The 27052-nt window shown below is 37.2% G+C and overlaps 1 protein-coding gene across 5 annotated transcripts; it reads left to right on the forward strand.

Annotated features, from left to right (window-relative positions):
* On the forward strand, window positions 1-26949 carry LOC117330932 (host cell factor 1-like). 5 transcript variants are annotated; one of them, XM_033889503.1, is made up of 23 exons: window positions 1-198; window positions 1375-1596; window positions 1823-1910; window positions 2181-2389; window positions 2765-2956; window positions 3348-3493; window positions 4061-4094; window positions 4667-4894; window positions 5578-5655; window positions 8171-8298; window positions 8880-9051; window positions 9418-9599; window positions 10591-10755; window positions 13456-13720; window positions 14530-14667; window positions 15045-16244; window positions 16416-17006; window positions 17394-17506; window positions 17979-18149; window positions 18675-18875; window positions 21276-21576; window positions 23241-23316; window positions 23655-26949. In XM_033889503.1, exons 1-23 carry the CDS (start codon window positions 39-41, stop codon window positions 23725-23727), a joined length of 5133 nt encoding a protein of 1710 aa, XP_033745394.1. In that variant the 5' UTR covers window positions 1-38; the 3' UTR covers window positions 23728-26949. The 5 variants fall into 5 exon arrangements, with proteins under 5 accessions (XP_033745394.1, XP_033745391.1, XP_033745392.1 ...); XM_033889504.1 differs by having other exon boundaries at window positions 2-198; window positions 15045-15401; window positions 15672-17006; XM_033889500.1 differs by having other exon boundaries at window positions 15045-17006.
* Window positions 26950-27052: the final 103 nt, after the last annotated feature.

A 27052-nucleotide genomic window follows, 5' to 3' on the forward strand; every position in this document is an offset into this window, starting at 1 on the left:
AGTATGCGCATAGCACCAGCATTGTGGGTAAAACAAAGATGGCGGCACCCATCTTGAAATGGAAGCGCCTTACCAACGTTTCTGGGCCATGTCCACGACCTCGGCACGGACATCGGGCAGTTGCAATCAAGGAATTAATGGTCGTGTTTGGTGGTGGAAATGAAGGAATCGTTGACGAGCTACACGTTTACAACACAGGTGGGTTTGTTATTATTCTCTAGGATGGCCGCCATTACTAAACGAAATGTCAAACATTGGCGCCACCTTTATTTTCTAAATTTGACAGTGAAATAAATTGAAGCATCATCGAAAAATTAAAGTATATGTATTATAATGATTAAGAGGACAGTCTTTGCACATAAAACCAATTGTAAACCCTTTTTCTTGGTGAATTTTGTGTTTGTTTTGCTAGTTCCGAAAGATCCAATATGGCGGCGCCCTACTGTCACAAACGATGTAAATAATCATTGCTGTTAGGCTTTAGATCCAAAAAATATTTTAATTGAATGTAAAAACACTTAATTTGTATCCTTTAATTTTATTGAAAGACGCTGGTTTTCCCCTGTGCGTTTTAACTTTCAGTTTACTTGTTCGCCGATTTTAGACGCTAAGGGAAAGAAGCCAAGATGGCGGCCGGTTAGCGGCCATTGCAGAAAACCGAGATACGAGATTTACAAAATTTGATAAAATGTGGCATGAATTTTTTAATTTAAACTATTTTGGTATTTTCCATTAAATTATTTGTGGCTGAAATTAATTCATGGTAAAAGTATTGTGAGTTATAAAGAAAAATATAAATTATGCTAATTTACTCAAATGGAAGCGCCATCACATCGCTTTGCTAAGAACGATAACTCACAGATGGTGTCTTCTCTTACCTTCCATAGTAGTTACTTTTTTAATGAATGTATGAAGTGAATGATATTGTGAAATAAACTCTTTCAAGCCAACCCCATCCACCCCTTTTTGAAGCTAACCAAATAATTAAAAAAAGACTTGCATCAGGCCAAAAAAAGTATATATATACCAAGTATATCATAAAGTGTTTTTTTTATCGGGAGGGTGTTAATTACAAACTTCCTTAAAAAATGGGCAAATCAACTCAAATGTATCTTTTTTTTTGTAAGGAATTTTTGTTCTCATCTTACATTATTATCAGAAATACTGCGAAAAGTGAAAAGAAAAATACATATGCTTATAACTAATGTCTTCCTTGGTTTAGATTTTGGTAGCCAAACACTGCTGAAGAAGTATTCATTTATGCTTGGTATTCATGTTTTTGATCTTTTAAGTTTGTGCAAAAATTGATGTCTCGCGTATCATCACTGTCAAAATAAGTGTTGAATTTTTTTTTAAATTTTATTTTATTTTTAGCCACCAACCAATGGTTTGTGCCAGCAGTACGGGGAGACATACCACCAGGTTGCGCTGCATATGGCTTCATTTGTGATGGTACCAGAATCCTGGTATTTGGTGGAATGGTAGAGTATGGAAAATACTCTAATGAGCTGTATGAACTCCAGGCCAGTCGTTGGGAATGGAAAAGACTGAAACCGAAACCTCCAAAGAATGGGGCTCCACCCTGTCCAAGATTGGGTAAAATATTTTAAGGAATCTACATTATGTTTGATGAAAATTTCTTGTCCATTTTTGACTGATTTGAGCATGATGATGATTATTTTCATTTTTTCAATAACCAATTAACAAGGAATGAATGATGAAAAAAAATGGAAAAAAAATTTTCCCAACTTTTTGTAATCTCATCGTCAGCTTTGTCGAGCTGTTGCCTTACCATAAATAACCTAAAACTTTTTTTTTTCAGGACATTGCTTTACTCTACTAGGAAACAGTGGATACCTGTTTGGGGGTTTGGCCAATGACAGCGAAGACCCAAAAAATAATATTCCAAGGTGAGGGGAAAATCAATTGTCAATACAAGACACAAACTAAATCAATGTTTGCTTGTTTTCAGATACTATTATTTTATGAGATAGTTTTGATTTAATAAAATTATATTTCACTGAAATGAGAAAGCAAACAATGTAAAAGTTGATTTTTGGAAACATTTTAAATGACTAACAATTTCAATTGAAAGAATATTATTTTTTCTACCAGTTGAAATCGATTATCACATTCAGGAATGCTGAAAAAATATTACAATATATATATATCTATTGCAGATATCTAAATGATCTGTATGTGTTGGAGCTCAAGCCAAACTCCTATGCCCTGTCATGGGATTTACCAGTAACGATTGGTCAGCCCCCACCTCCTAGGGAGTCGCATACCTGTGTAGGGTACGCAGAGAAAGACGGCAAGCGGCCACGTCTTATCATCTACGGTGGCATGAGTGGCTGTCGTCTGGGAGACCTGTGGCAACTTGATATAGGTATGAGTATTTCAAATTTTTACACACATAAAAAAAAAATTAGAATGATGATTTACACTTCAAAAATATCTAGTGTAGCAGAACTGCACTGGGCTGATAGCTCAAATGGTTAGAGATTGGAGGTTCTGGGTTCGAGTACTAGTCTAGTCAATGCATTTTCCTCAGCTAAAAAAATTAGAATGATGATTTACACTTCAAAAATATCTAGTGTAGCAGAACTGCACTGGGCTGATGGCTCAAATGGTTAGAGATTGGAGGTCCTGGGTTCGAGTCCCTGTCTAGTCGTTCGATTTTCCTCTTCTATTACACCAGATGTACTAGCCATCTGGCCTTGACACGTGAAGTTTTAGAACACATGTTCTCGATACATTTCAGACACTTACACATGGACGAAGCCAGTGGTTCAGGGAGTCGCCCCTCTCCCGAGAAGTCTACACTCATCCACGGTAATCGGAAATCGAATGTTCGTGTTTGGTGGATGGGTTCCATTGGTGATGGATGATGTCAAAGTCGCTACACATGAAAAGGAATGGAAGTGTACAAACACGCTAGCCTCCCTCAATCTAGGTACTGGGTTTACTCATCTTTGTTGTCACAGTAACAAGACATCAATTTCGATATCCACCTCTTTTCGTCGAGCTGCATTTGAGCATCCCAAGTTTCCATTTTATCAGATGAAATAGAACTTCATTACAAATAGCAGAAAAATAGTTTCATTAAAGGAATTTTGATGCAACCAATATTTTTCAAGAGAAAAAAAATCATAGGAAATCTAAAATAAAACTTCTGCTAAAATTGAATGGCAAGTTATTCAAGTTGATGCAGTCAGGATTTTTCAAGGGAAAAAATAAGATTCATAGAAAATTTGAAATAATTTTTTTACTAAAACTCAACAGCACCATATTCAATATAATTATGAAATTCATCATACCAATTTAAGTTCTATTTCTGCTTGCAGACTCAATGATGTGGGAACCGTTAGCCATGGAAGTGTTTGAAGATGCCCTGCCGCGTGCTCGGGCCGGTCACTGTTCTGTTTCAATCCATTCTCGTCTCTACATCTGGAGTGGGCGAGACGGCTACAGGAAAGCTTGGAACAATCAAGTAAGCAAATCAAGATATCAAAAATTTGATAATTTATCCCAAATAATGGAACTTTTAAAGTTTTACTGTAATAATTATGCAAAGTATGTATTAAACTCATAGTGATGTTATATTAAGGAATTTTTTTCTTTCGTTCATGTAAATATTTACATCTATCTATAAGTGATGAGGACCTCTTTATTCAATATATCTGGTGCTTGTCGTGACTTTAATGACAATATAAAATGAAAGTGTTTTAAACATTTCCATTCTCAGTGACATTTTCTCTCCCAATTAGGTCACGAAAAGGTTGGTGATAGTGTTAGCTAGCGTATTCTCAGGTGAAGATCTGAGGTGCATGGTTCAACACCCCTAAACTGTTTCGGTTTGTTTCTCATGGAAGCTGAGAAACGGACTGGACTGAGCCAGGTTGTGCAGTTGCTTCAACCTACTTGCACTGGATGGCATGCCACAAGTCTCGTGTATTTTGTTCAGTGAGACAGCCACCAGCTACTACTAAAATAACACGTCCTCCTGCAATCTAGATTTGTGTATATTGTTCATTGAAAAGGTATATTTCTGTTTCAGGTGTGTTTCAAGGATCTCTGGTTTCTCGAAACAGGTATTTATTAACGCAGTTCCTTGGTTTGAAAAGTGTATGCAATTGATGTTTCCCGACACTTTCATCAATAGTAGAGGAAATATTTAGAATTGCCCTATATATAATGGATTTAATAATCATAATCTTGCAAGTTGAGTTGAGAAAGTTTATTAAATCACATATAACGCCATCTTACATGGTTTTGAGATTTACAAACAAGTTTTAATTTTTTTTTTAATTTTAACCACAGTTTCATAGATCTTGCATGAAAGGGAGACAACTGTATAAATAATATTTTGTTGATTACATAACGTTACATATATTTGCATTTATTCTTGACAACAGCATTTTATGAGTTCAATACAAAATCAAAAATATTTTTACTCAAAATCTCGATCTTCGATAAAGTCAAAAGGCATATGACACAGTTAAAAGAATGACGACCTTAAGCCATTCACGGCTCTGCTTGGTCATATTACATGTGTAATAACAAAACATTATACAATAAGTATTATTACACTGATTAACAGTTCTGTTATAATTATTATATTACATTATGTTAAATATCAACGATCATTATTTTACTTCCGTAGAGAAGCCGCCGGCGCCATCTCGGGTCCAGCTGGTCCGAGCCAGCACCAATACTCTTGAGGTGTGCTGGGGAGGCGTACCAACAGCCGATGCATACCTCCTACAGCTTCAGAAATATGACCTGCCCCCAGCTCAGGCCATGACCCCTACAGCTGTTCCCCAGACCAACCCCTTGGTGAAGGCCATTGCCTCGCCTACCACTCCAAACATCATCAGGACCCCCACACATGGTAAGTTAGCCCAACAGTTCATATAAACCCCCAACAAAGAAGACGTTTAGACTAATCGAACTGTGCTCTGAAACTTGTTTGTTATGGTGTTGAAAATGTTCGGTTTTATCTTTGTTCGGACATTTCAAAGTTACTTTCTCCGATATATTACGGTAAAACACAGGAATTGAACCAGCAATGTGATAATTATCTAATTGAGAAATTTTCTTGTAATAGATATGTTTAATTTTCCGATACCAATTTTAAGATGGTGTTTAAATTTTGAAAAAGTTTAGATATTTTTCAACATTTGATGGACAGCTTAGGCCTATATCTGTACAAAAAAAAAACAAAAAATACTGGCACCTGCCTATTTCTTCAAAGTAAATAATTACATATGTTTATATTCTTTTGACTGTGATATTATTTTATAGTGGCGAGGCTCTGGAAGTTATATAATAAAGCTGGTGCTGTCAATTTATAAGTGAAATCAGTTGTACTCGGTCTATTTGTCCGAATTCTGTGTTTTTATCATTTCTTTCATAAATCAAGCCAAACTCTTCTATCATAGCCCAGAAATATTTCAGCATAGCTTTGGTCTGAGGGGCTACCATTAATTACACACATTTTTGGACGGAGACAGAATGTCCTAGTTTCTCTTCCGTCAATCATATCTTGACATTTTCTGTGCTTTTCTGTATTAGGAATAACCCAGATCCGATCTGTTGCGGGGGCTTCAGCCCTGGGTTCTGTGGCGATCAACTCCCCGCAGACAATCCGAGGTAGACCCTCTAATCCTCATTTGCATGCATGAAATGCATACCTAGTTGGGTGTATGGATGTGAACTCCCCCTTTTTGTTTTCTCGGAGCATCAATATTGTATTTATCATGTGGTGGCTTCATTTTCTTGCGATTTGTTTTTTTTTTTTTTTTGCTGGGAAAAAAATTGTCTTGCCATAGCCTGATTTTAGGTGCTGGTATGACATTTTGCAATAAAGATTTGTGTGGTCTGGATTAAAATTTAAAAAGGTTGAATTTTTTTTTTAAGCTATCTAATGCATATGTGATTATGCCTGCTTCGTTAAAACAGCTCATCATTGAAGCAGCACACTTTAGTATATAATGAATGTGGTCTTATGTCATCCTGCTTTTTTTTTCTTTTTCTTTTTTTTTATGTGGTCGTCTTGTTATTTTACACAGCCTTTAGACTAATCCTGTTTCATGTTGTGATGCCATTTTTGAATGTCGTTTTATTTTGCAGCTGTTTATATTAACTCTGAAACCAATCCCAAATGTAAACAATTATTCCTGTGTTGATCCTTGTGAATGTTTGATGTTCCTGGGGGGAAAAAATCAGATAAACAGAAAAAAATATCCTAATGTTAAGTTCTGTCATTGTGTGTATTTATTGATACAGATGGATTGAATTTAAATGATTAATATTTTGTATCCAGTGAAACTTGTTCTACCATTAAAGCTTATCATTTTCTGTTATTGTAGTGTGACCATTATCATATCCAGGATTTTTAATTAAAAGTCTGTTGCACATTAGTTTTGGGACGATAATCAGATATTTTATCGTTATTTTCCATCATATAGATATTTCCCAGGCAGTATATAAACATCTTTTTGTGTTAAATTTACAAAAACTGATGTAATATATTTGCAACTGTATTTTTTAGGAATAGAAAAAAAAAAATACTTTGTTCTCAAGTCGCCCCTCATCTGCTTTAATCTCATCCTGGTTGAATACCATCAAACCTTTTTCCTGTAATATTCATTATATTTAACTATAAAATTACACCACATTTTCATGTAAGTGAAACAAAAACAAAGAATCATGATATATCATTGTTTCCTACGTTTCGAAGAAGTTTGTATGAAAATGGATAATGATTGGTTTGGAAAAAAATTAAAAAATTAAAAAAAAAATCCATGTTTATATTTGTTTTAACTCCTTTCCTCTTCTATTTTTTAGAAAAAATGGTCTAAGAACCAAGTATTTTATTTAGCTTTTACCGATTGTAATAGAGTTACAAGTTGGGAAACCTTTATGATTATAAGTGATAATCAATTATGGATTTGCTAATGACCATTATTGCTGAACAGTATCAGTTGATTTATATCATCGTTATGTATTTATATCATGTATTTACTGCTCGGCTTATTTCATGGCAAGCTTTCCACGTGTTGTCTTATATATGTCCCGATTTTTCAGCTTTAAAGGATCAACATTTTACTAACTTTTGACTGACAAATGCTTTTTTACATTATGGCTATCAGGCAAGCTTTCTGTATTCGTAAGATATTCATGTTTCGTCGACTTATGGTAATAACTTTTTTCAGACCTGCTGAACCCAAGGTTTAAGTGAACAATTATGGTCTATCTTAGGCCGTTGAATAAAATTTGTTAATACACTTCAATGTACTTCAGTAACATAAACTTTCTCTGACTTCCACCTGTGTCCAGATACTTTATCCTACTCATACTTTCATTATTGGCCATAGTTTTAGCTTATCAATATCATTCTGAGTATGTTAGGCTATATTTTCAAAATGTGACCTAGGCTTTTAGTAAATTACATTATAAAATTTCTTGGGAATTCAACTTCTGAAAGGATTTCAATAAAGCTTTATTCGTTACAGATCCTGACAAAAAGAGTTGCTCATGTTGTGTCAAACATCCAAGAATGACGGCCATCTTGAAAATCTCTTAGGAACTCAATATGCAATCCCATTTTAAAACAAGAAAAAAAACGATTTTGAATAACCTCTATTTCAACTTTCTGTCTTCGGTTATTTAAGTAATTTAGATTTTTGTAAATTTTCATGTTTAATACAAACTTATAAAAATGCAATGATTACACTTGGAGTGATAAATATAGTGTAATGATTTACCTCCCTTTGATAAAATTCTGTTTACTCGGATATTAGTCCAATGTGAACTTTGTTTCTTATACAGTAATATTGTCTATTGTATCAAGGCCACAGTTAATTTTTGTATTGCTTTTCCGTGATACTCTCTGTAAGATACATTTCAAAACAGTTTTCAGCATCTTCTCTGTTTTCTGGACCCTTGAAATTAAAAATTCAAAAGCACATTAGCTTTATCCTAAAAATGGTTGTTTCAGTATAGTGTGGGGAATTATTTTGAAAGACCTGTTTTTTTCATCCCTGTACAGATTTTATCATTGATTTTTCAGTGAGAAGATGACAGGTTTGACATTGAACTGATAACTTCTCCACAGTGAATTCTCCGAAATGTCTATTTTAACTATCGCCATGTTTATCTACAGTTACTGCTGTCGCAGCTCGCCAAAAGACGCCAATTACCATGACGCCAACCAGTAACATCCGCGTCGCTACTCCACAAGTTGTTAATGTCACTCAGGCTGGCCAGAGAGTCCCGACTGTTGTCTCTACGGTAACTTTTCTAAACATCTGTAATGTACCCGATTTTTCTCTTTGAAAGGTTGAAGGTTATGTTTGTGTTTGCTTACTTGGAGTTTTGACTTCGACTTCTGTAAGCATTTTGCTAACAGACAGTGTTTAGGAGGCAGCGACTTAAAGATCCTTCATCGCCGATGGTGTATGAACTGCGTGCCAGTAAAACGTTTAAAATGGCATCCATGGTATTGAAATCTAACACAAACATAAAAAAAAAATTAATATCTTGAAAGTTATAGTAAACCAAATACAGAGGAAGAGTACAATAGGATTTCTTCAGGATTTAATTATTTACTTACTTTGAATTTAAAACCTTAAAATAGAATCTCAAGCTTTTGAGGGTGGTAATATCATAAGCTGGGTAAGTTTTAGTATTTTATAAAAGTATACAACAGCCTTTTCTTGTTTTCAAATTAATTGTATTAGTTCTTTTGTTGGCAATGTAGCATCTTAAATGAAAAAAAAAATGATTTGATATTATTTGAAATGTTGATTGGTTGTGAAAATTTTACATTGAAAAATTATACTGAAGGTGATATGTCCATTTTGTGTCCGTAGGGTGGTGGACAGATGACCGGGATAGCTGCTTTGGCCGCTGCTGCAGCCGCCACCCAGAAAATTCCTGGTACATCCAGTACCACAACGACACCTGTATCAGGCATTAAGGTCGTGACCCCAACAATCGTCACACCACAAGGGGTCAAGGTCACACCAGTCCCTGGAAAACTAGGTATTGTATTCCACTGATATTTTGTCAGAGATTTTCTACTAAACATTTGCAGAATCAAGAGTTTCATGAACTGTTAGAATATGTATAAAATATTGAATTATTTCTGCAGTTGTAATATTAATGGTGGAAGTTAACTGATGTATATATTAAATTACATTGTTCCTGATCGTTACGAGATCTTTGTTAATTGGTGTCGAGCTGATGTTCCTATTTCGGAGTTTCCGGCAAATTTTTATCCATATTTTTGCTGAAAACTTCCTAATTACCATAGGTTTTCTTCAAAACATTAAAACATCTAAGAATTCTTCCTGATTTTCAAGGCATTCACTTAACTTCAAAATTTGACGATCTTCTCTTTCTTCCTAGCTACGCAGACGGTACGTGTGGCCACCCCCGGGTCTACGATTCTGAAGACACCTGGCAGCATCCAACAAACAATTGGTGGCAAGCAGATTATCACCGTACACAAGGCTGGGGCCGGCAACACCACCGGTCAACCTCAGATTGTTACCCTCGTCAAAACCAACCAGGGCATGCAGGTCGCTACAGTAGGTATCAGACGGCTGAGGTCATGCCAGGGGGTCATTAGATATTCAGAGAAAAATAAAAAACATTATAAAAATTTCTTAAAAATATCCAAATATGCCTGGATGATTTATTTGAATTCTTACACTCTAATATATGTTCAAAGAGACAGATGAAACGAATGTCTTTTTATACCCCTGGACAAAGGGGAAAATATTCTGTGAATTTGATTTTTGACATGGTCCATTGGAGAACTGGATAAGAAACCTTTATCAACCGATGTTAGTCGCTAAAGTTCTGAAATGAGACTTTCTGATGGAGTTTTTTTGAAAGTGACATGTCTGTACAATTTGCATAACATCTTGACGTTTTAGGTCATCTGACCCAAAGGGTCAGGATGACCTATAGTCATTGTGGTTCGTCTGTCGTCGTGCATAAACTTTTCACATTTCAAACTTCTTCTCAAGTTCCACTGGTGGGATTGCGCTGAAACTTGCCTGGAATAATTTTGAGATGGTCTTGACTTAAGTGTTTTTATTTTTCGGGTCAGTCAGAAATCCAAGATGGCAGCCATCTTAAAAAACACAATTAAACTTCTTCTCCAGTGCCATTGAGCTGGAAATCGGTGAGGATGTTAAGGAAGGAGAGCCAACAAAGTGTTGTTATTTTTCGGCCTCGTAAAAACTTGACATGGCAGCCACAGCGGCCATTTTGTAACATGTTTGCGCAATCATGGTTTTCCTTAACAACACCTATTTGAAACTTCTCAAATTTCACCAGTGGAGTTCAGCTCTTACCAGAAATGATCATTTGGGTTGATCCAAAATCTAAGATGGGCGCAATGGCCAACAGTGCCACAGTACTTGCTACAGAGAATGCATACTACAGTAGTATAAGGGTCTTTAGAGTCAGATGACCGTTAAGGCCCATGGGCCTCTTGTTGATATAAGAGTTGATTGTCAATCAACATACAATATGTCTGTATCTCAAATTTCCTCATTCCTGATGTTATAGACAAAAGGTCCACTGCCACAAGGAGCCACTATTGTAAAACTGGTGACAACACAGGGAGGGGGAACAGGTAAACCGACCGCTATCCTCACGACAAGCCAGGCAGGCCAGACTCCCTCGACTATACTCGGCATTAGTAGTGTCCAACCCCAGGGCACGGCCACACGGGTAAGATTCACATAAGCATTTATAAAGAAAAAAAACTTATTGTGACAAAATGCTTTGAAATTTGTAGTGTATGAACTCGGGTATTAGTCAATATACCATTACAATGATCCTGTTACTTTTTTGAACGATTCTTATCTTCTACTTTGTGAGTTATGACCAAAAAAAACATGATTCTGATGCTGTGAACAATAGTAATGTATATCAATTTGTATTTTATACTTTCTTACCAACAAAAAACATTTTGATAAAGTTATTATACTGTAAACATGCATATTTTAGTGGTAAACTTTTTTTAGCGCCTTTTCGCGCGCAAGAAGCAATACGCTAGATGATTATGGCGCTAATTGTACTTTCTATATACTGTTTTTATATAAAAATTATTTTGGCATGCTAATTCGTCAATGCGCTGATTTGTTAAGATTTTGAAATGCACAAAAATTTGAGTGCCCCAAATAAATTACATTTACAGTTATTCTTAAAATCTCCTAATTATTGTCATTGCTCTGTAGAAAAGAAAATAAGTTCAATTTTGTTAAACTATAGTTTGGACCCCTGATAGATGTGCGCTGTAATTTGTTAGCTCACCTGGTCCGAAGGACCAAGGTGAGCTTATGCCATACCGTGGCGTCCGTCGTCCGTCGTCTGTCGTCCGTCCGTCCGTCCGTCCGTCAACAATTGACTTCTTCTTCATAACCACTGATCAGAATTTGACCAAATTTGGTCAGAAGCATCCCTATGGGTAGGGGACTCAAAATTGTACAAATGATGGGGCTGACCCCCCAGGGGCCTGAGGGGCGGGGCCAAAAGTGGTCAATTTGGCTACATTGATATAAACGACTTCTTCTCTCAAACCGAGCAATGGATATTGCTCCTATTTGTCTGAAAGTATCACTATGGGGTGGGGATTCAAAATTGTACAAATGGTGGTGCTGACCCCCAGGGGCCTGAGGGGCGGGGCCAAAAGGGGTCAATTTGGCTATATTGATATAAACGACTTCTTCTCTGAAACCGAGCAAAGGATATTGCTCCTATTTGTCTGGAAGCATCACTATGGAGTGGGGACTCAAAATTGTACAAATGGTGGTGCTGACCCCCTAGGGGCCTGAGGGGCGAGGCAAAAATGGGTCAATATAGCTATATTGATATTAACGACTTCTTCTCTGGAACCGAGCAATGGATATCGCTCATATTTGCCTGGTAGCAACACTATGGGGTGGGGATTCAAAATTGTACAAATGATGGGGCTGACCCCCAGGGGCCGGAAGGGCGGGCCAAATGTGGTCATTTGGGCTATATTTATAAAAACAACTTCTTCTCTGAAACCGAACAAACGATATCGCTCATATTTGCCTGGTAGCAACACTATGGGGTGGGGATTCAAAATTGTACAAATGGTGTGGCTGACCCCCGGGGGGCCTGAGGGGCGGGGCCAAGAGGGGTCAATTTGGCTAAATTGATATGAACAACTTCTCATCTGAAACTAAGCAATATATATTGCTCAATTTTGACTGTGAGAATCCCTTTGGGGTAGGGTTTCAAAATTGTACAAATGGTGGGGTCTACCTCCCTGGGGGCTGTGGGGCGGGACCAAAAGGGGTCAATTCGGCTAAATTGATATAAACAACTTCTTCTCTGAAACTAAGCAATGGATATCACTCATATTTGCCTGGTAGCAACCCCCTAGAGTAGGGATTCAAAATTGTACAAATGACAGGACTGACCCCCAAGGGGCCTGAGGGGCGGCGTCAAAAGGGGTCAATTTGGCTGTATTGATATACGCGACTTCTTCTCTGAAACTGAGCAAAGGATATTGCTCCTATTTGCCTGGAAGCAATCACTATGGGGTGGGGATTCAAAGTTGTACAAATGGTGGTTCTGACCCCCTAGGGGCCTGCGAGGCGAGGCAAAAATGGGTCAATATAGCTATATTGATATTAACGACTTCTTCTCTGAAACTAAGCAATGGATATCACTCATATTTGCCTGGTAGCAACCCCCTAGGGTAGGGATTCAAAATTGTACAAATGACAGGGCTGACCCCAGGGGACCTAAGAGGCGGGGCCAAAAGGGGTTATTTTGGCAAAATTGATATAAACAACTTTTTCTCTGAAAATAAGCAATGGATATCTTTAATATGTGACTGGTAGCATTCACTTTGGTTAAGGATTCAAAATTGTACAAATGATGGGGCCGACCCCCTGGAGGCCGAGGGGCTGGGTCAAAAGGGGTCAATTTGGCTAAATTGATATGAACAACTTCTCTGAAACAGCTCATATTTGACTATTAGCATCCTATTGGGGTAGGGATTCAAAATTGTATAAAGGAAGGAGCTGACCCCCAGGGGGCAGAGGGCAGGGTCAAAAGGGGCCAATTGGTCTAAACAAGATCTTCTCTGAAACGAAGCAATGGATATCACTCACATTTGTGTGGTAGCATCCCTATGGGGTCGCGCCAAAAGTCAATTTCATTTCATGGATTAATGTACCTTTTGGCATCTTTAGTATTAAAATAAAACCAATGTACATGTACCCATATAAAATGCTTATGATATATATTGACATAGCAATACCAGCAACAAATATACTTAAGCATCATTCTTGTTTCATATCTCATGAAACCAGGTGAGCGATACAGGCCCTCTGGGCCTCTTGTTAAAAATTTATGTGTTAACATCACATGAACTTTGATGTAAAATTTCAGACAGGAGTAACTAAAACTATTATCAAGACCATCCCCTCTTCAATGCTGTCGATGGCACGCTCTGGCTCGGCTACCATCACCACACAGGCTGGTCAGAAGACCATCGTCATTGCAGCCCCCAAGGGATCCACTGGAGGGCTTCACTCAACCCCAACCAAAATAATTACATCAGTGCCAAAGATCGGAGGGGGAACAGGGAATACACAATTCATAGTGGTCAGTCCCCAGACCAGCGTTGGTCAAGGAATGTCCACCCTCACTGCAGGTAAGATTGACTCGTTGTAAAACAAAAGAAATATTTTCTGTGCATGCTGGTCCGGCTACGTTCAGTTGCTGTCAGCTTGACCAGAATTTAAAGCACTGACCATTACTGGTCAAGCAATGTCCACTGACTCATCTTAGATCAAACCATTCTGTCAATCAGACCTTCAGAATCCACCACACCAATCATCGATTACCAGTTTTCAGCTATTAGTATAGGGACGATGATGATGAAGTAATAATTATATGATGAACATAAATTTCTGCTTATTACAAAGAAGATTAAATCCCTACATTTGGCTCAACCTTAATATAAAAATTTCCTATGATCCCGTGGAATTTGATATTAGCAAGTTTTACTGTACATCACTAGCGATAAAAAAAAAAAGTTTGAAATGCCATTCATTAGTTATCAGACCCCTACTTGTAAAACCAGGGGACTATAGGTTTTCTCTCCGTGACTCTTGTACGTATGTACATGCTTAACACCAAAATTTGTCTGCTCTCTAGAAGCTTCATTCCTCGAGGGATTTTTTATCAAACTTCACACAATGATAATTGACCATAATGTTTCTGACAAGTTCAAGTTTCAGGGTTTTTGGGTCAAGTTCAAAGTCACTTAATATTTTTAGGGTGTGAAGGGGGCGGGGCGGTAGGAGACATGTATTTCTTTAGCAATGCTCTCAGAATGCTTATTTATTTCAAGTAGTAATGAAGAGAAAAAAACTTCGAGACATAAGTGCAGTTGTTGTTGGTTGAGTTGTAATGGTGACGTTTGTTGTTTTTCCTCACGATTTCTGTCGTTTTATACAGGAGGTAAACCATTGACAGTGACCACCCTACCGGTGTCCTCAGCCGGTGCCCTCAACATCACAGGGGCTCCTCAAGTTGTGTCAGCGACCATGTCTCCCATAGCAGCCAAACCCATGGTCAATATTGTTTCATCCAATGGTATGTATTAAAGAATTTTCTCACCAATTTGAAATTAATCTCTAAAAACAGGTTAAAAAACCCAAAGAACTGAAACATACTAGATAATTTTTACAATTATCAAATTTGCTGAAAACATTATATTCTGGTTCGTCATTTTTGCTTTGTACCTATAAGTTTCTTTTCTTTTGTATTAGTATACCTGTGTCCAACCTGTGAAACAAAACATTAATTTTATTTGGCCTTGGACAAGATCTACAGTAATATGTCATTTGCATATGCAAAAGATATAACATTTTTTTTAAAAAGTTTACAATGCGAGACTTAAATCAGCTAAACATTGTAAAATTATTTACATGTAACCATGGTGATATGTGATGTCATTTCCTGTCTTACAGCAAGTCAGCTTGGCGGCACAGTTCTGAAGACTATAACTGCATCCCCTGCAGCCCTGGCTTCAGCCACCACAGCGGCCACCAGTCTTCTTTACACCACTACCACCCCTAGTGCCACGCCTTCCACTCCGACGATCTCCCTCATTGCCCAGCCATCCATCTCTCATGCACCAGTAACCATGACAACTCAGGCAGTCGCAGCTAGTGCTGTGCCTGGAGCTCAGAAACCAGTCCAGATAACCATCACCCCGGCGGCACCTCAGAGTGCCACTCAAGTGGCAGCAAGTCCAATTATAATCTCTCAGCCAATGGCAACCAACCCAGTAGTTAGGTCAGTCCAACAAACGCCTTGTACTGATGGTCATAATTGTCCCGGAGACGAACCACCACAAACGACAGGTGTATGTACAGATGGACATAATTGTCCCGGAGACGAACCACCACAAACGACAGGTGTATGTACGGATGGTCATAATTGTCCGGGAGACGAACCACCAAAAACGACAGGTGTTTGTACGGATGGACATAATTGTCCCGGAGACGAACCACCACAAACAACAGGTGTTTGTACTGATGGTCATAATTGTCCCGGGGATGAACCACCGCAAACGACAGGTGTTTGTACTGATGGTCATAATTGTCCCGGAGACGAACCACCAAAAACGACAGGTGTTTGTACGGATGGACATAATTGTCCCGGAGACGAACCACCACAAACGACAGGTGTTTGTACTGATGGTCATAATTGTCCCGGAGACGAACCACCACAAACGACAGGTGTTTGTACTGATGGTCATAATTGTCCCGGAGATGAACCACCACAAACGACAGGTGTTTGCACAGATGGCCATAACTGCCCAGGTGATGATCCACCAACACAAACGACAGGTGTTTGCACAGATGGCCATAACTGCCCAGGTGATGATCCACCAACACAAACGACAGGTGTTTGCACAGATGGCCATAACTGCCCAGGTGATGATCCACCAACACAAACGACAGGTGTTTGCACAGATGGCCATAACTGCCCAGGTGATGATCCACCAACACAAACATCAGGTGTTTGCACAGATGGCCATAATTGCCCTGGTGATGATCCACCTACACAAACGACAGGTGTCTGCACTGATGGTCATAACTGCCCAGGTGATGATCCACCAACACAAACGACAGGTGTTTGCACAGATGGCCACAACTGCCCAGGTGATGATCCACCAACACAAACGACAGGTGTTTGCACTGACGGCCATAACTGCCCAGGTGATGATCCACCTACACAAACGACAGGTGTTTGCACTGACGGCCATAACTGCCCAGGTGATGATCCACCTACACAAACGACAGGTGTTTGCACTGACGGCCACAACTGCCCAGGTGATGATCCACCAACACAAACTCCAGAATCGACACAAATGGCAGGAGTAAGTTTGGAAAGCCAGAGTAATTTAGGAGATGTTCCGCCTTCGCAAATGACTGGCATTAGTTTGGATGGCCAAAACTGTCCAGTACAGGACATCGCTGCTCCACTGCCCGAAGCAACAGAACCAGCAATCATCACACCAACACTAAGCCAGTCAGCAATGGAAACGTCAACATCAATGAGCCAGGCTGCTCTAGACGCGTCCACCGTGAACGTACCAGAACATTTACCAGCTGCTCTACTCCAAGAGTCGGACACAAAACCTGAAGCAATGGACACCTCAATCACGGCAGCATCACCCATGCCTCCCGCCCAGCTGCTACAGGCCCCTCCCAGTGAAGAGCCTAAAGAGGAGCCGATGGACACACTTTCAAACGCAGCGGCGTTGTCTCTGCCTGCACCAACCCCTATCCTTGACACCAGCCCCTTGGGTGTCCTGTCGTCAGTATCCCAGGGAACCAACGCAGCATCCCTGGCCACTGCTGCTGCTGCAAATACTCTCGCTGGAATGGATGCCCTGGCCGCAGTCGCTAACTCTGTGTCAGGTAAGATAAAGCTTATCTGTAGTGTATGAAGTTTTACCGTGGTCAAGAGTATGCAAAGCAGTTTTAAGGCACTTAACTTTACCCTAGGCAACTGAGGTTCGATTCCCTGATAATGGCTGAAAAGGCCGAAATTTTTTTGAAATAAAGAGGCGGAGCACAAAGGAATTTTTCAGGATGTGAATTATTTATTGGCTTTAAATAAATATAAAATAAGGAACTCTTTTTTTTTTGAGAGTGATAATGAAGTACATAACTTTAAGTAATGTATAAAATCTACCACAGTCTAGCCTTGTTTTTAATCGATTATAATTGCCCTTTGTCAGAAATGTATATTGAACGATAATTTTAAACACAAGATGATGACATCTGACGTTCTTTCCTTCTCAGATCCTTTGGCTACTTTGGCCAGTGCGGCTATTTCCTCAGCCAGTCCGGTAGCCCCCCAGGTCAAGGTGGAACCGGGAATTATTGGAATTAAGGCAGAGGCCGATCTCAAACAGGTCAGTCCTACATTGAGGTCATATCGGTCACTGTTGGTGATTGGACCAACTTTAAAAAATATTATTGAAACTGTCTACGGAGGATTTTACTATGCAATGTTTAATCTGATTGGTACAAGTATATATTGATACTAAATTCAGTCAGTATTTAAAAAAAAAAATTTGGGGGGGGGGGGTTGGATATAGGCAAAAGTTTGAGAATTACCCGAATTATCTAAATTCAAAACAACTACAAATGATTAAAAATCAAAACCTTGTCTTATTCCAAAAGATATTATATGACTATCCCTGAAATATTAGGCTGACATATCCTGTCAAATGCTATTATGTGAATATCTGGAATTGAAAATACAATAAAAATAACATTTTCATCAAGTCTGTTTTAATTGTATATAATATTCCTAGAATTTGAAGAAGAAAAATGGTGTGCTTGCTAAGTCTTAATTTCTATAATTTAAATATTGATTTGAAGGAGAATAAGATAGAAAGTCCATCTGTCAAGATGCCGACGACACCGGTGAAGAAAGACGCTCATCAATGGTACGACGTTGGAATCATTAAGGGCACATCCTGTGTCGTGGCTCATTATTATCTATCGTCGGACAATGTACAGGGCAACGGCGATGTCGTCAATACTAAGCAGGTACTTTGTCGTTTGTCAATGAAGCTAAATCCTGGGCTTATCTTACTTTCACTTTTAGGGTATTTTGATGACAAAATATTGAGGGTTAACAGAGTTATGGCCCTTTGATGTCATTTTTCCCAGTGCAGAAAGACTTAAGATTATTTGTTATATTTTGATTCATTTTAACTGAAATTAAGAATTGAGAATTTAAGAAATGAATTTCACTTGCACATGGACAAAAGACTTCAATATTAACACTGAATTCAGTATTTTGGAAATGTTTTTCCCCACATTTGTGAATGTTCAATATCTAAAATTCTAAAATTTTCATCATGAATTCATGAAGATGTAAGTAATTATGTGACAACAAGAACTGACTATGGAAGTCATTGTTGTTTATGCCGTAGTAAAAGTTGTATTCTAAAAAATTACATTTTAATCCTAAAAAAACAAAACAGAAATATTTCAATGGAAGATTGAACCAAGCTTATTCTGTTCAATAAGATTGTTTTTTATTTTTTTTTTATTTATTTTTTTATTTAGGATATTGATGTTGTAAGCATACCTGACCATAGTGTTCTCAAAAAGCAAGAGCTCCTCCCAGGAACTGCGTACAAATTCCGCGTGGCGGGAATAAACGCCTGCGGTCGTGGAACTTTCAGCGAGATCTCAGCATTTAAAACCTGCCTGCCCGGCTACCCTGGTGCCCCATCTGCCATCAAGATCAGCAAGGTGGGCTTAAAAGTGAGGAACGATTTAGAGTTATCTCCCATTTTTGGGAATTATACTAACCTTCACATCATAATCTACCTTTCACTGGAGTGAAAACTTTCACTCGGAAGGCACATGGCAAATGTTTAATGAAACTCAATGCGGTTGTGTTCACACAAAAAATCTTTTTATGTTTTTTTTTCTTTTCTAAAAAAATTTTTTTCAATTTTTTTTATTTATTTTAGAGGAAATAAGCCATTTTCTGCATTTCTCAGAATCACTCATTTCAGAACAGTAAGCTAAATGTGATTTTCAAATAAGCTTTCTCCAAAGTTGAACACTATACTTTTCCACTAGGTGAGGGAGCATTTTGAGAACGAAAAGTGTATTTTACAATTGATCAATAAAAAACATTTGCATTGTGCCTCTGCTAGTGGAATTTTACACCCCTGAAGAAAATCTGCAGCACTGTATTTCAATTAATCCTGTGTCACTGAAAAACATGCCTCTACTAATCTCTAGCACTGCATTCCAGTCAAATAACCAAAGTTTTGACACTTGAAATTGAATCGATAGTGTCTAATCTATTCCGATACAGTAAACTCATTTTCTGCTTTGAAAATTTTGAAGTTGTATATCTATTATAACTGCAAGTCATCTTTTTTAACAAATTTTTTGCAACTTTTGCCACAATATTGAAACACTGCTATGATATATGCTAACCCTTTCAAATCTGACATTTCTAACACTTCAACAAACTCCGTTCAAATCATTGATTTATTCCTTCAAAATTTGTAATATGCTGTGTGATGCTTTAAGAAGAATTAATATTGGAATTTTTGGTGAAATATTTCCTGAAAAAAACACAAGATATCTTCAGAAGAAATTCTTTGGATAAAAAAAAAAAGTTTTTGTAGAGTGTTTGGTACAACAGGTAGTCAAATTGACTCTATAATAAATGTTCTTGGATATTTCACCAGTCATATCACATCAATCACCTGTAAGGACCAATTTTGTAGAAGTTGAAGAAGGCAAAAGAAAAATATCCAAAAGCAGATCTTGCTTGGCAGTTATTTTGTCGAATGAAGGGGGGACATATTGTGTTAGCACTGCTGTAGAACCGGTACTTTTTCTAATAATTTCTTGTCCGGGCCATAACTTCTTAACTGTTGAAGAAATTGGAGGATGCTTGCATCACCTAAAGCCGATGTGCAGTGCACTGCTGTAGGTCACTGTGACCTTGACCTCACACTGTCGGCTATATAGCAAACATATTTATCCACAAATAATCCCCTGTCTTCATTTTTGCAGCATCCTCAATTTTAGTTTCAATTGGTTCTCAAATAAGCCCTCCCAAAAACTTAACTACTGAGCTTTTACATTAGAAGATATATTTATTTATTTATATATATATTTATTTGAGGATAGATACAGCACTAAGTTTCACACCAGGGGAGGGGCTTATTTGAGGATAAATACAGTATTTAACTTCTACTCTTAGGGAGGGGCTGTTGTGGTGCAATGGTTAAGGTGTCCTGACACTTTATGACTAGCCCTCCACCTCTGGTTGCGGGTTTGAAACCAAAGTGGGGCATTTGCTTGGTACTGACCGTAGGCCGGTGGTTTTTCTCTGGGTACTCCGGCTTTCCTCCACCTCCAATCCTGGCACGTCCTTAAATGACCCTGGCTGTTAGGAAATTAAACAAAATAAACTAGACTCTAGGGGAGGGGGCTTATTTGAGGATAAATATTGTAATTCTTCTAGTACCCTACTTCATTTCTGGTTGAGGGGTTTGTTTCTACTATGAACCAAATGCATGTATCTTTCAAATTCTACTATATTAACCTTTATATGTACTGATATACTAACCTTTATATATACCATATATACACTGATATACAACAATACCTATAACCAGAGAACAATGGTCATAAAAGTCTCCGTCAAGGAATTCAGATAAAAGGATGAAAAATTAAAATGATATATTTCATAAGTGAAATAGGAATTTTATTAAGAATTATAGCGATGATTTGAAAAAGATAAATATGATAAATATGATGTACTAATATTGGACGAAATGATTTATATGTCGTAGAATCTTCCAGAAAGAAAAAAATCTTGAGAGTCATCAGTTTTGAAATATGCTACTTTTGAACTTTGTTAGCATAGTCTCTATATATACATCAATATACAATGTAATTTGAAATACTCTATGGTAAACAGTAAATGAACTTATCTATAAGATAGTGCATGGTAATGTAAGCTTAAACTCAACATCTTTCCAGATTTCGTTCGAAGTTTTCTTAAATTCTGTAAAGTTTTCTCAGATTCTCGTGAAGATCCACTTTATATATATATATTCTTCTCTGGTAATTGGTGGAGAATCTGTGCTCTGTCGATTGTTGCATGTTGTGTTTCGTCTGTTTGACCAGAGTGCGGAAGGTGCCCATCTGTCGTGGGAGCCCCCACAGAACACAGCCGGTCGAATCACAGAGTATTCTGTCTACCTTGCCGTGCGTAATGCCGCATCACAAGCCGACCAGAAGCCTGGGACGCCGGCCCAGTTGGCATTTGTACGAGTATACTGCGGCCCTCTTCCCACGTGTACTGTAACTACGGCCAGTCTTGCTTCAGCGCACATCGACTACACAACTAAACCAGCCATCATCTTCCGAATTGCTGCCAGGAATGAGAAGGGATATGGACCAGCTACACAAGTTCGGTGGTTGCAAGGTGAGACATGATATTAGACGACTGTTCAAGGCCGGGGACTGAACGAGGCTTAAACACTGAGTTTCAGACTGGAGACTGTATGAGGCTTAACCACAGACTTCCAGACTGGAGACTGTATGAGGCTTAAACACTGACTTTCAGACTGGAGACTGTATGAGGCTAAAACACTGACTTTCAGACTGGAGATTGTATGAGGCTTAACCACAGACTTTCAGACTGGAGACTGTATGAGGCTTAACCACAGACTTTCAGACTGGAGACTTAATGAGGCTTAAACACTGACTTTCAGACTGGAGATTGTATGAGGCTTAACCACAGACTTTCAGACTGGAGACTGTATGAGGCTTAACCACAGGCTTTCAGACTGGAGACTGTATGAGGCTTAACCACAGGCTTTCAGACTGGAGACTGTATGAGGCTTAAACACTGACTTTCAGACTGGAGACTGTATGAGGCTTAACCACAGGCTTTCAGACTGGAGACTGTATGAGGCTTAAACACTGACCTTCAGACTGGAGACTGTATGAGGCTAAAACACTGACCTTCAGACTGGAGACTGTATGAGGCTTAACCACAGGCTTTCAGACTGGAGACTGTATGAGGCTTAAACACTGACTTTCAGACTGGAGACTGTATGAGGATTTAACCACAGACTTTCAGACTGGAGACTGTATGAGGCTTAACAGGGCTTTTTCTGAGGGCTTTCTGGGGGCCGTTAATGGGCCCCATTCCCAATTGGACTTATTTCATTTTAAAGCCAAATTCCAAAAATTTGCAGTTTACTCCTGAAAAAATCTTTCCTAATTCACCAATTTTCTTCCCAAAATGAGACAAAAAGGACCCTTCCCAAACCACTGAGAAAAAGTCCTGCTTAACCCTAGGCTTTCAGGCTGGGGACTGTATGAGGCTAAAACACTGACTTTCAGACTGGAGACTGTATGAGGCTTAAACACCGACTTTCAGACTGGAGACTGTGTGAGGCTTAACCACAGGCTTTCAGACTGGAGACTGTACAGGGCTTAAACACCGACTTTCAGACTGGAGACTGTACAGGGCTTAAACACTGACTTTCAGACTGGAGACTGTACGAGGCTTAAACAGACTTTCAGACTGGAGTCTGTATGAGGATTTAAACACAGACTTTCAGACTGGAGACTGTATGAGGCTTAACCACAGGCTTTCAGACTGGAGACTGTACAGGGCTTAAACACAGACTTTCAGACTGGAGACTGTACAGGGCTTAAACACAGACTTTCAGACTGGAGTCTGTACGAGGCTTAACCACAGACTTTCAGACTGGAGACTGTATGAGGCTTAAACACTGACTTTTAGCCAGTATTGCAATCATTTGTTCAAAAAGTATTTTGAATTGATATTGTACACTTGAATTTTTGGTTCCTACTCATTTTCTTTTGAAGTTTCTTTGGTGGTCTATGTCTATGATTAAGTCAGATAATGGGATAATGGTTAATGTGGTCAGGTGGGCGTATTGTGATAAAAAAATATAACCTCATGTGTTTTGGTAATATTACAACAGGCCTCAACTGTAACTAGAATTCGAAGTGTGTTTTACTACCGACTGAACATATTTGTTTTTTTATTTCGGATATATTCTTTCAATGAGATTGAGTTCTTTCAGAAATGTTCTGAATTTATACTCACAGATGCCCAGAGTCCCGCAGGTCCGAAGGTTGCTGTCAAACGAACTCTTCCTGCAGCCACAGCGACAGCAGGAGATGCGTAAGTATTGTCTTTACTGTGATGAGTTCTGTTACATAAAAATGTCACAAAATTTAACTGGACATTCACATTTACCAGTAAGTTTGGGTTCCAGGGTAATTTAATAAATGTAAATAAATTTATGATAAATTTAAAAAGATTTTTTTTTTTTATGGTAATGGTGTTTTGACTGCATAGGGGAAGGTTTTTACAATACTTGAAAGTTACGAAATACGAAAGTTAATGATTTTATACCTTACCATCTATATATAGTTAATTCACCCTGGACAAAAAAAAAAAGTTGTTCTTAAGGGTGTATGTTACCTTGATGACTGAAGGAGAATTTGTTTGTTTTACAGGAGACAGCAGTTACAAGGCATTGGTCCCATCAAGAAAATAAAGACAGAAGAAGAAAATGAACGTCAAGGATAAAGAAAGCCATTATTCTTGTAATAATAGGCATTTTGAAAAATAGTTCATTCGTCATAATTTTTCATTTGTAAATATTTCATCCATCTTGTCATCCATTTTGTACAAACACATATATCAAAGATATCTCATTCTGCCATTGAATTGTCTCCATCTTGTTTAGAAATTTAGATGTCATATTTTCAATACTTAAATATTTTTGTCTTTAATATATATACATGAATGTAATAGTTCTCTGCAGATAGAATTATCTTATATTTGTACCATTATCATTATTGAGTCATTTGTTTGTTTGAACTTTCCCTCGATCACATAAATGGATTGACTGATTAGCTGTTGTTCTCAAGACACAATGATAAGATATTTTTGTGACATGTTAAGACCGATAAAAAAAAATCAGAAAAATAAATGTTTCATTTTTAAAATAAATTTAATTGAGAAAAATCACAAGCAATAGTGTGTCACATGCAATATTTTTGGAGGCTCCTTCCCCCTGTTGTGATACTTAAAAACCTTGTCCCTTTAAAAGCGGACGAAGTCCATTTTGTTAAGATGAAAATTAATGTATCGGATTATGTTACCAATTATACAGATTGTGTCTTGACATTTTCTCAATAAATCAATAATTGAAACTTTACCCCTGGTAACTAAGCTTAGATCTGAATGTCAAGGATCTGTTACAAGAATTCTAATTGGTATTTTAACGAATGGTGCGACCATAATTATTTCCTGTATTTGTTTTCATAATTACATTTCCAGTATTGTGTCTGGTCATTGCTCAATCATATTTGAGTACTGCTGTTCGGAATTTTTTTTTTTTTTTTTCATAGCTATGGTCAAGTCATAAAACTAAAATGGTAAATTCTACATTTGCATATTGGTAAAGAGTCTAGAGTGTTATCTACTCTGGAAAAAATACCCTTTAAACAAATCAGATTCAAAATATATCGAAAAAGAAATCTGATTTTGTATATTTCTTTTGTTCACTGTCAGGGCTTGTTTTACTATAAAATCTGTTTCATTCTCCTCTTGAAGAAACATTGCAATAATAAGGAACAATGGCATAGTTATATTATAAACCTGTATTTTCGTGTCTGTATTCTTGTTAAGGAATATTTCATTTGTTTTCTTGTTAAAGTAATGAAACTTATTCTTTTGTTGATTTTTCTTGATTTTTTTTAATGGCTGCTACTCAATTTTTTTTTTATGTCTTTTGTTGCTACAGAGTGATTTAAGAGTGAAACAGATACAGATTCTGTCTCGTCGTTGGACCGGTATGGTGCATCGTTTATAGTGCTGTTAATGCCAGCCCAGAGACGGACTGGTTTTGTTAAATATTGTTAGAGGAAATGATGGCAGGTTATTAAAGAAAGAAAATATTGAATAGTGTTATAAAAATGATATTATATAGTTTTTACACCAAAGACTTTCATCAATATCTGCTTTTGCTAATAATCCTAGATAAAATGTTAGTTTTTGTAGTCGAAATCAGGTATGCTTCTCAAAAACTTCAGCTCCAGTTTCACTTTGTGACTATGACGTAAATCATTGATTAGGTATGACCATGATGTAAATACTCCATCATTAAATATTAATATCTTACTAACTAAAAATTCCCACATTCTCATCAATCAGGATGATTTTTCATGTAAATACCAGTATTTGCCTCGTCAAATTCACCAAGGAATTATTTAAGTTCCCGTGTTCATAATTTCTCGACCTCATCAATCACAATCGTAACTGATTCCCGTAGAATAGGCGTTCAATTTTTGATTTAGTAAATCATAAAATTTAAACCGTATTCATGCCATGGAATGCAATTTTCCCTTTTAAATGTCTTCTCCACTTGATAAAGGTTTATCAGAGAAAATCTGAATTGATGAATTTCATACATGACGTAGATAAATCGTACCTGGAATGTTGATTGAAATACAAACTCAGCAGATTTGTTCAACCGAGCAGCCTCGGTTGAACAGAGATATTTATATGAAATTTGAAAATTGAGTTTCCAAAAAAGTGCGCAAAAGTTGCACGCTTTAAAATGGATGTATTTCGTAAATCTATTGCGAAGAGTACAGCTACTGTTAAAATAATTTTACAGTCTACAGGTGCTTTTAAACTAATGAAATTGTTTATCGTTTCCTGAACTATAACTCATGTATGTCTGTTTCTGAGGCGAGAACTTCAACAGAAGTATTCATGTCATACAGTAGCTTGACTGAAGTTTAATTTTCACTGCTCAAATAGTAAATCAAATTATCATTTTAACTAATACACTAATTACAGGAGTCAAAATCACATCAAAAATGCTCATTTGGCAGCTCGGGAGTACACAAAGAATTTTTTAACTAGATAATTTAATAATGTTATCATGACATGTAATCACTTTGAATATACACATATTGTCCCTTATCAGATTTGAGATTGAATTTTCCATCCATTTAATATAAAAAAAAAAAAAAACCTGAAATTTGATACATATTTGGTCTTTTTTGACTTCGGTTAAGGTTAAGTTTACCAAAGAATATTATCGGAGGAAAAAAGAAGAAAATGTTTTTTTTTTTTTTTTTTTTTAAATATTTATATTTTATACTGAAAGCAGCTAAAATCAATTCTGACAGAATGTCTTAAATCAGAGACATTTCAAACGAGATGATAGATCAATTTAAGTTTGATGAGGTAGATTTCTAGATGTGAAATTGACAAATGTTTCTCAGTTTCAGGGTATTTTTGGAGATGAAATACACTATCCGGTATTTATTTCTTGAATGGCGTCTCAATATTTATTATAAGTCTTTGTCATTTGTGTTCACAGTCCGTTTTCAAAAAATCGTAAATAATAAATTTATTATTATTACATAATAAAATTAAATTTTGTGGCGAAAACAGGACTTCAGTATTTATTACTTAGTTTCTTCTTGATATTCTTGGACTACCTTCTCTGTTCAGTAGAAAAATAAAATTGTATCTTAAAGATATCAAAACCAATTATTTGAATCTGTCGTGGACTTAAAAAACAGGCTTCAACCCTCCATTTCATTTAGCCTGTTTTTGTTATGATGTAAAAAGTTGAATATTATGACTATCGTTGCTATATGCTATACTAGTTAATACAAATCACAACACTATACAATTTTTACTTAAATAATTGTTTTAGTGAAGTTGTCAGCCATATTCATTGTGTATTTTGAAATAAATACTTTTATTAGATCATGAAAAATGAAATGAAGTGTTGTGTTATATTTGTATTTTGCTATTCAGTAATCGATGTGTCCCTTTGACTGTCAGAATTCCCATCCACATAGATTTTCTCAGAATCGAGGGTATC

This window comes from Pecten maximus, chromosome 7 (genome assembly GCF_902652985.1).
Source record: "Pecten maximus chromosome 7, xPecMax1.1, whole genome shotgun sequence".
Lineage (NCBI taxonomy): Eukaryota > Metazoa > Mollusca > Bivalvia > Pectinida > Pectinidae > Pecten > Pecten maximus.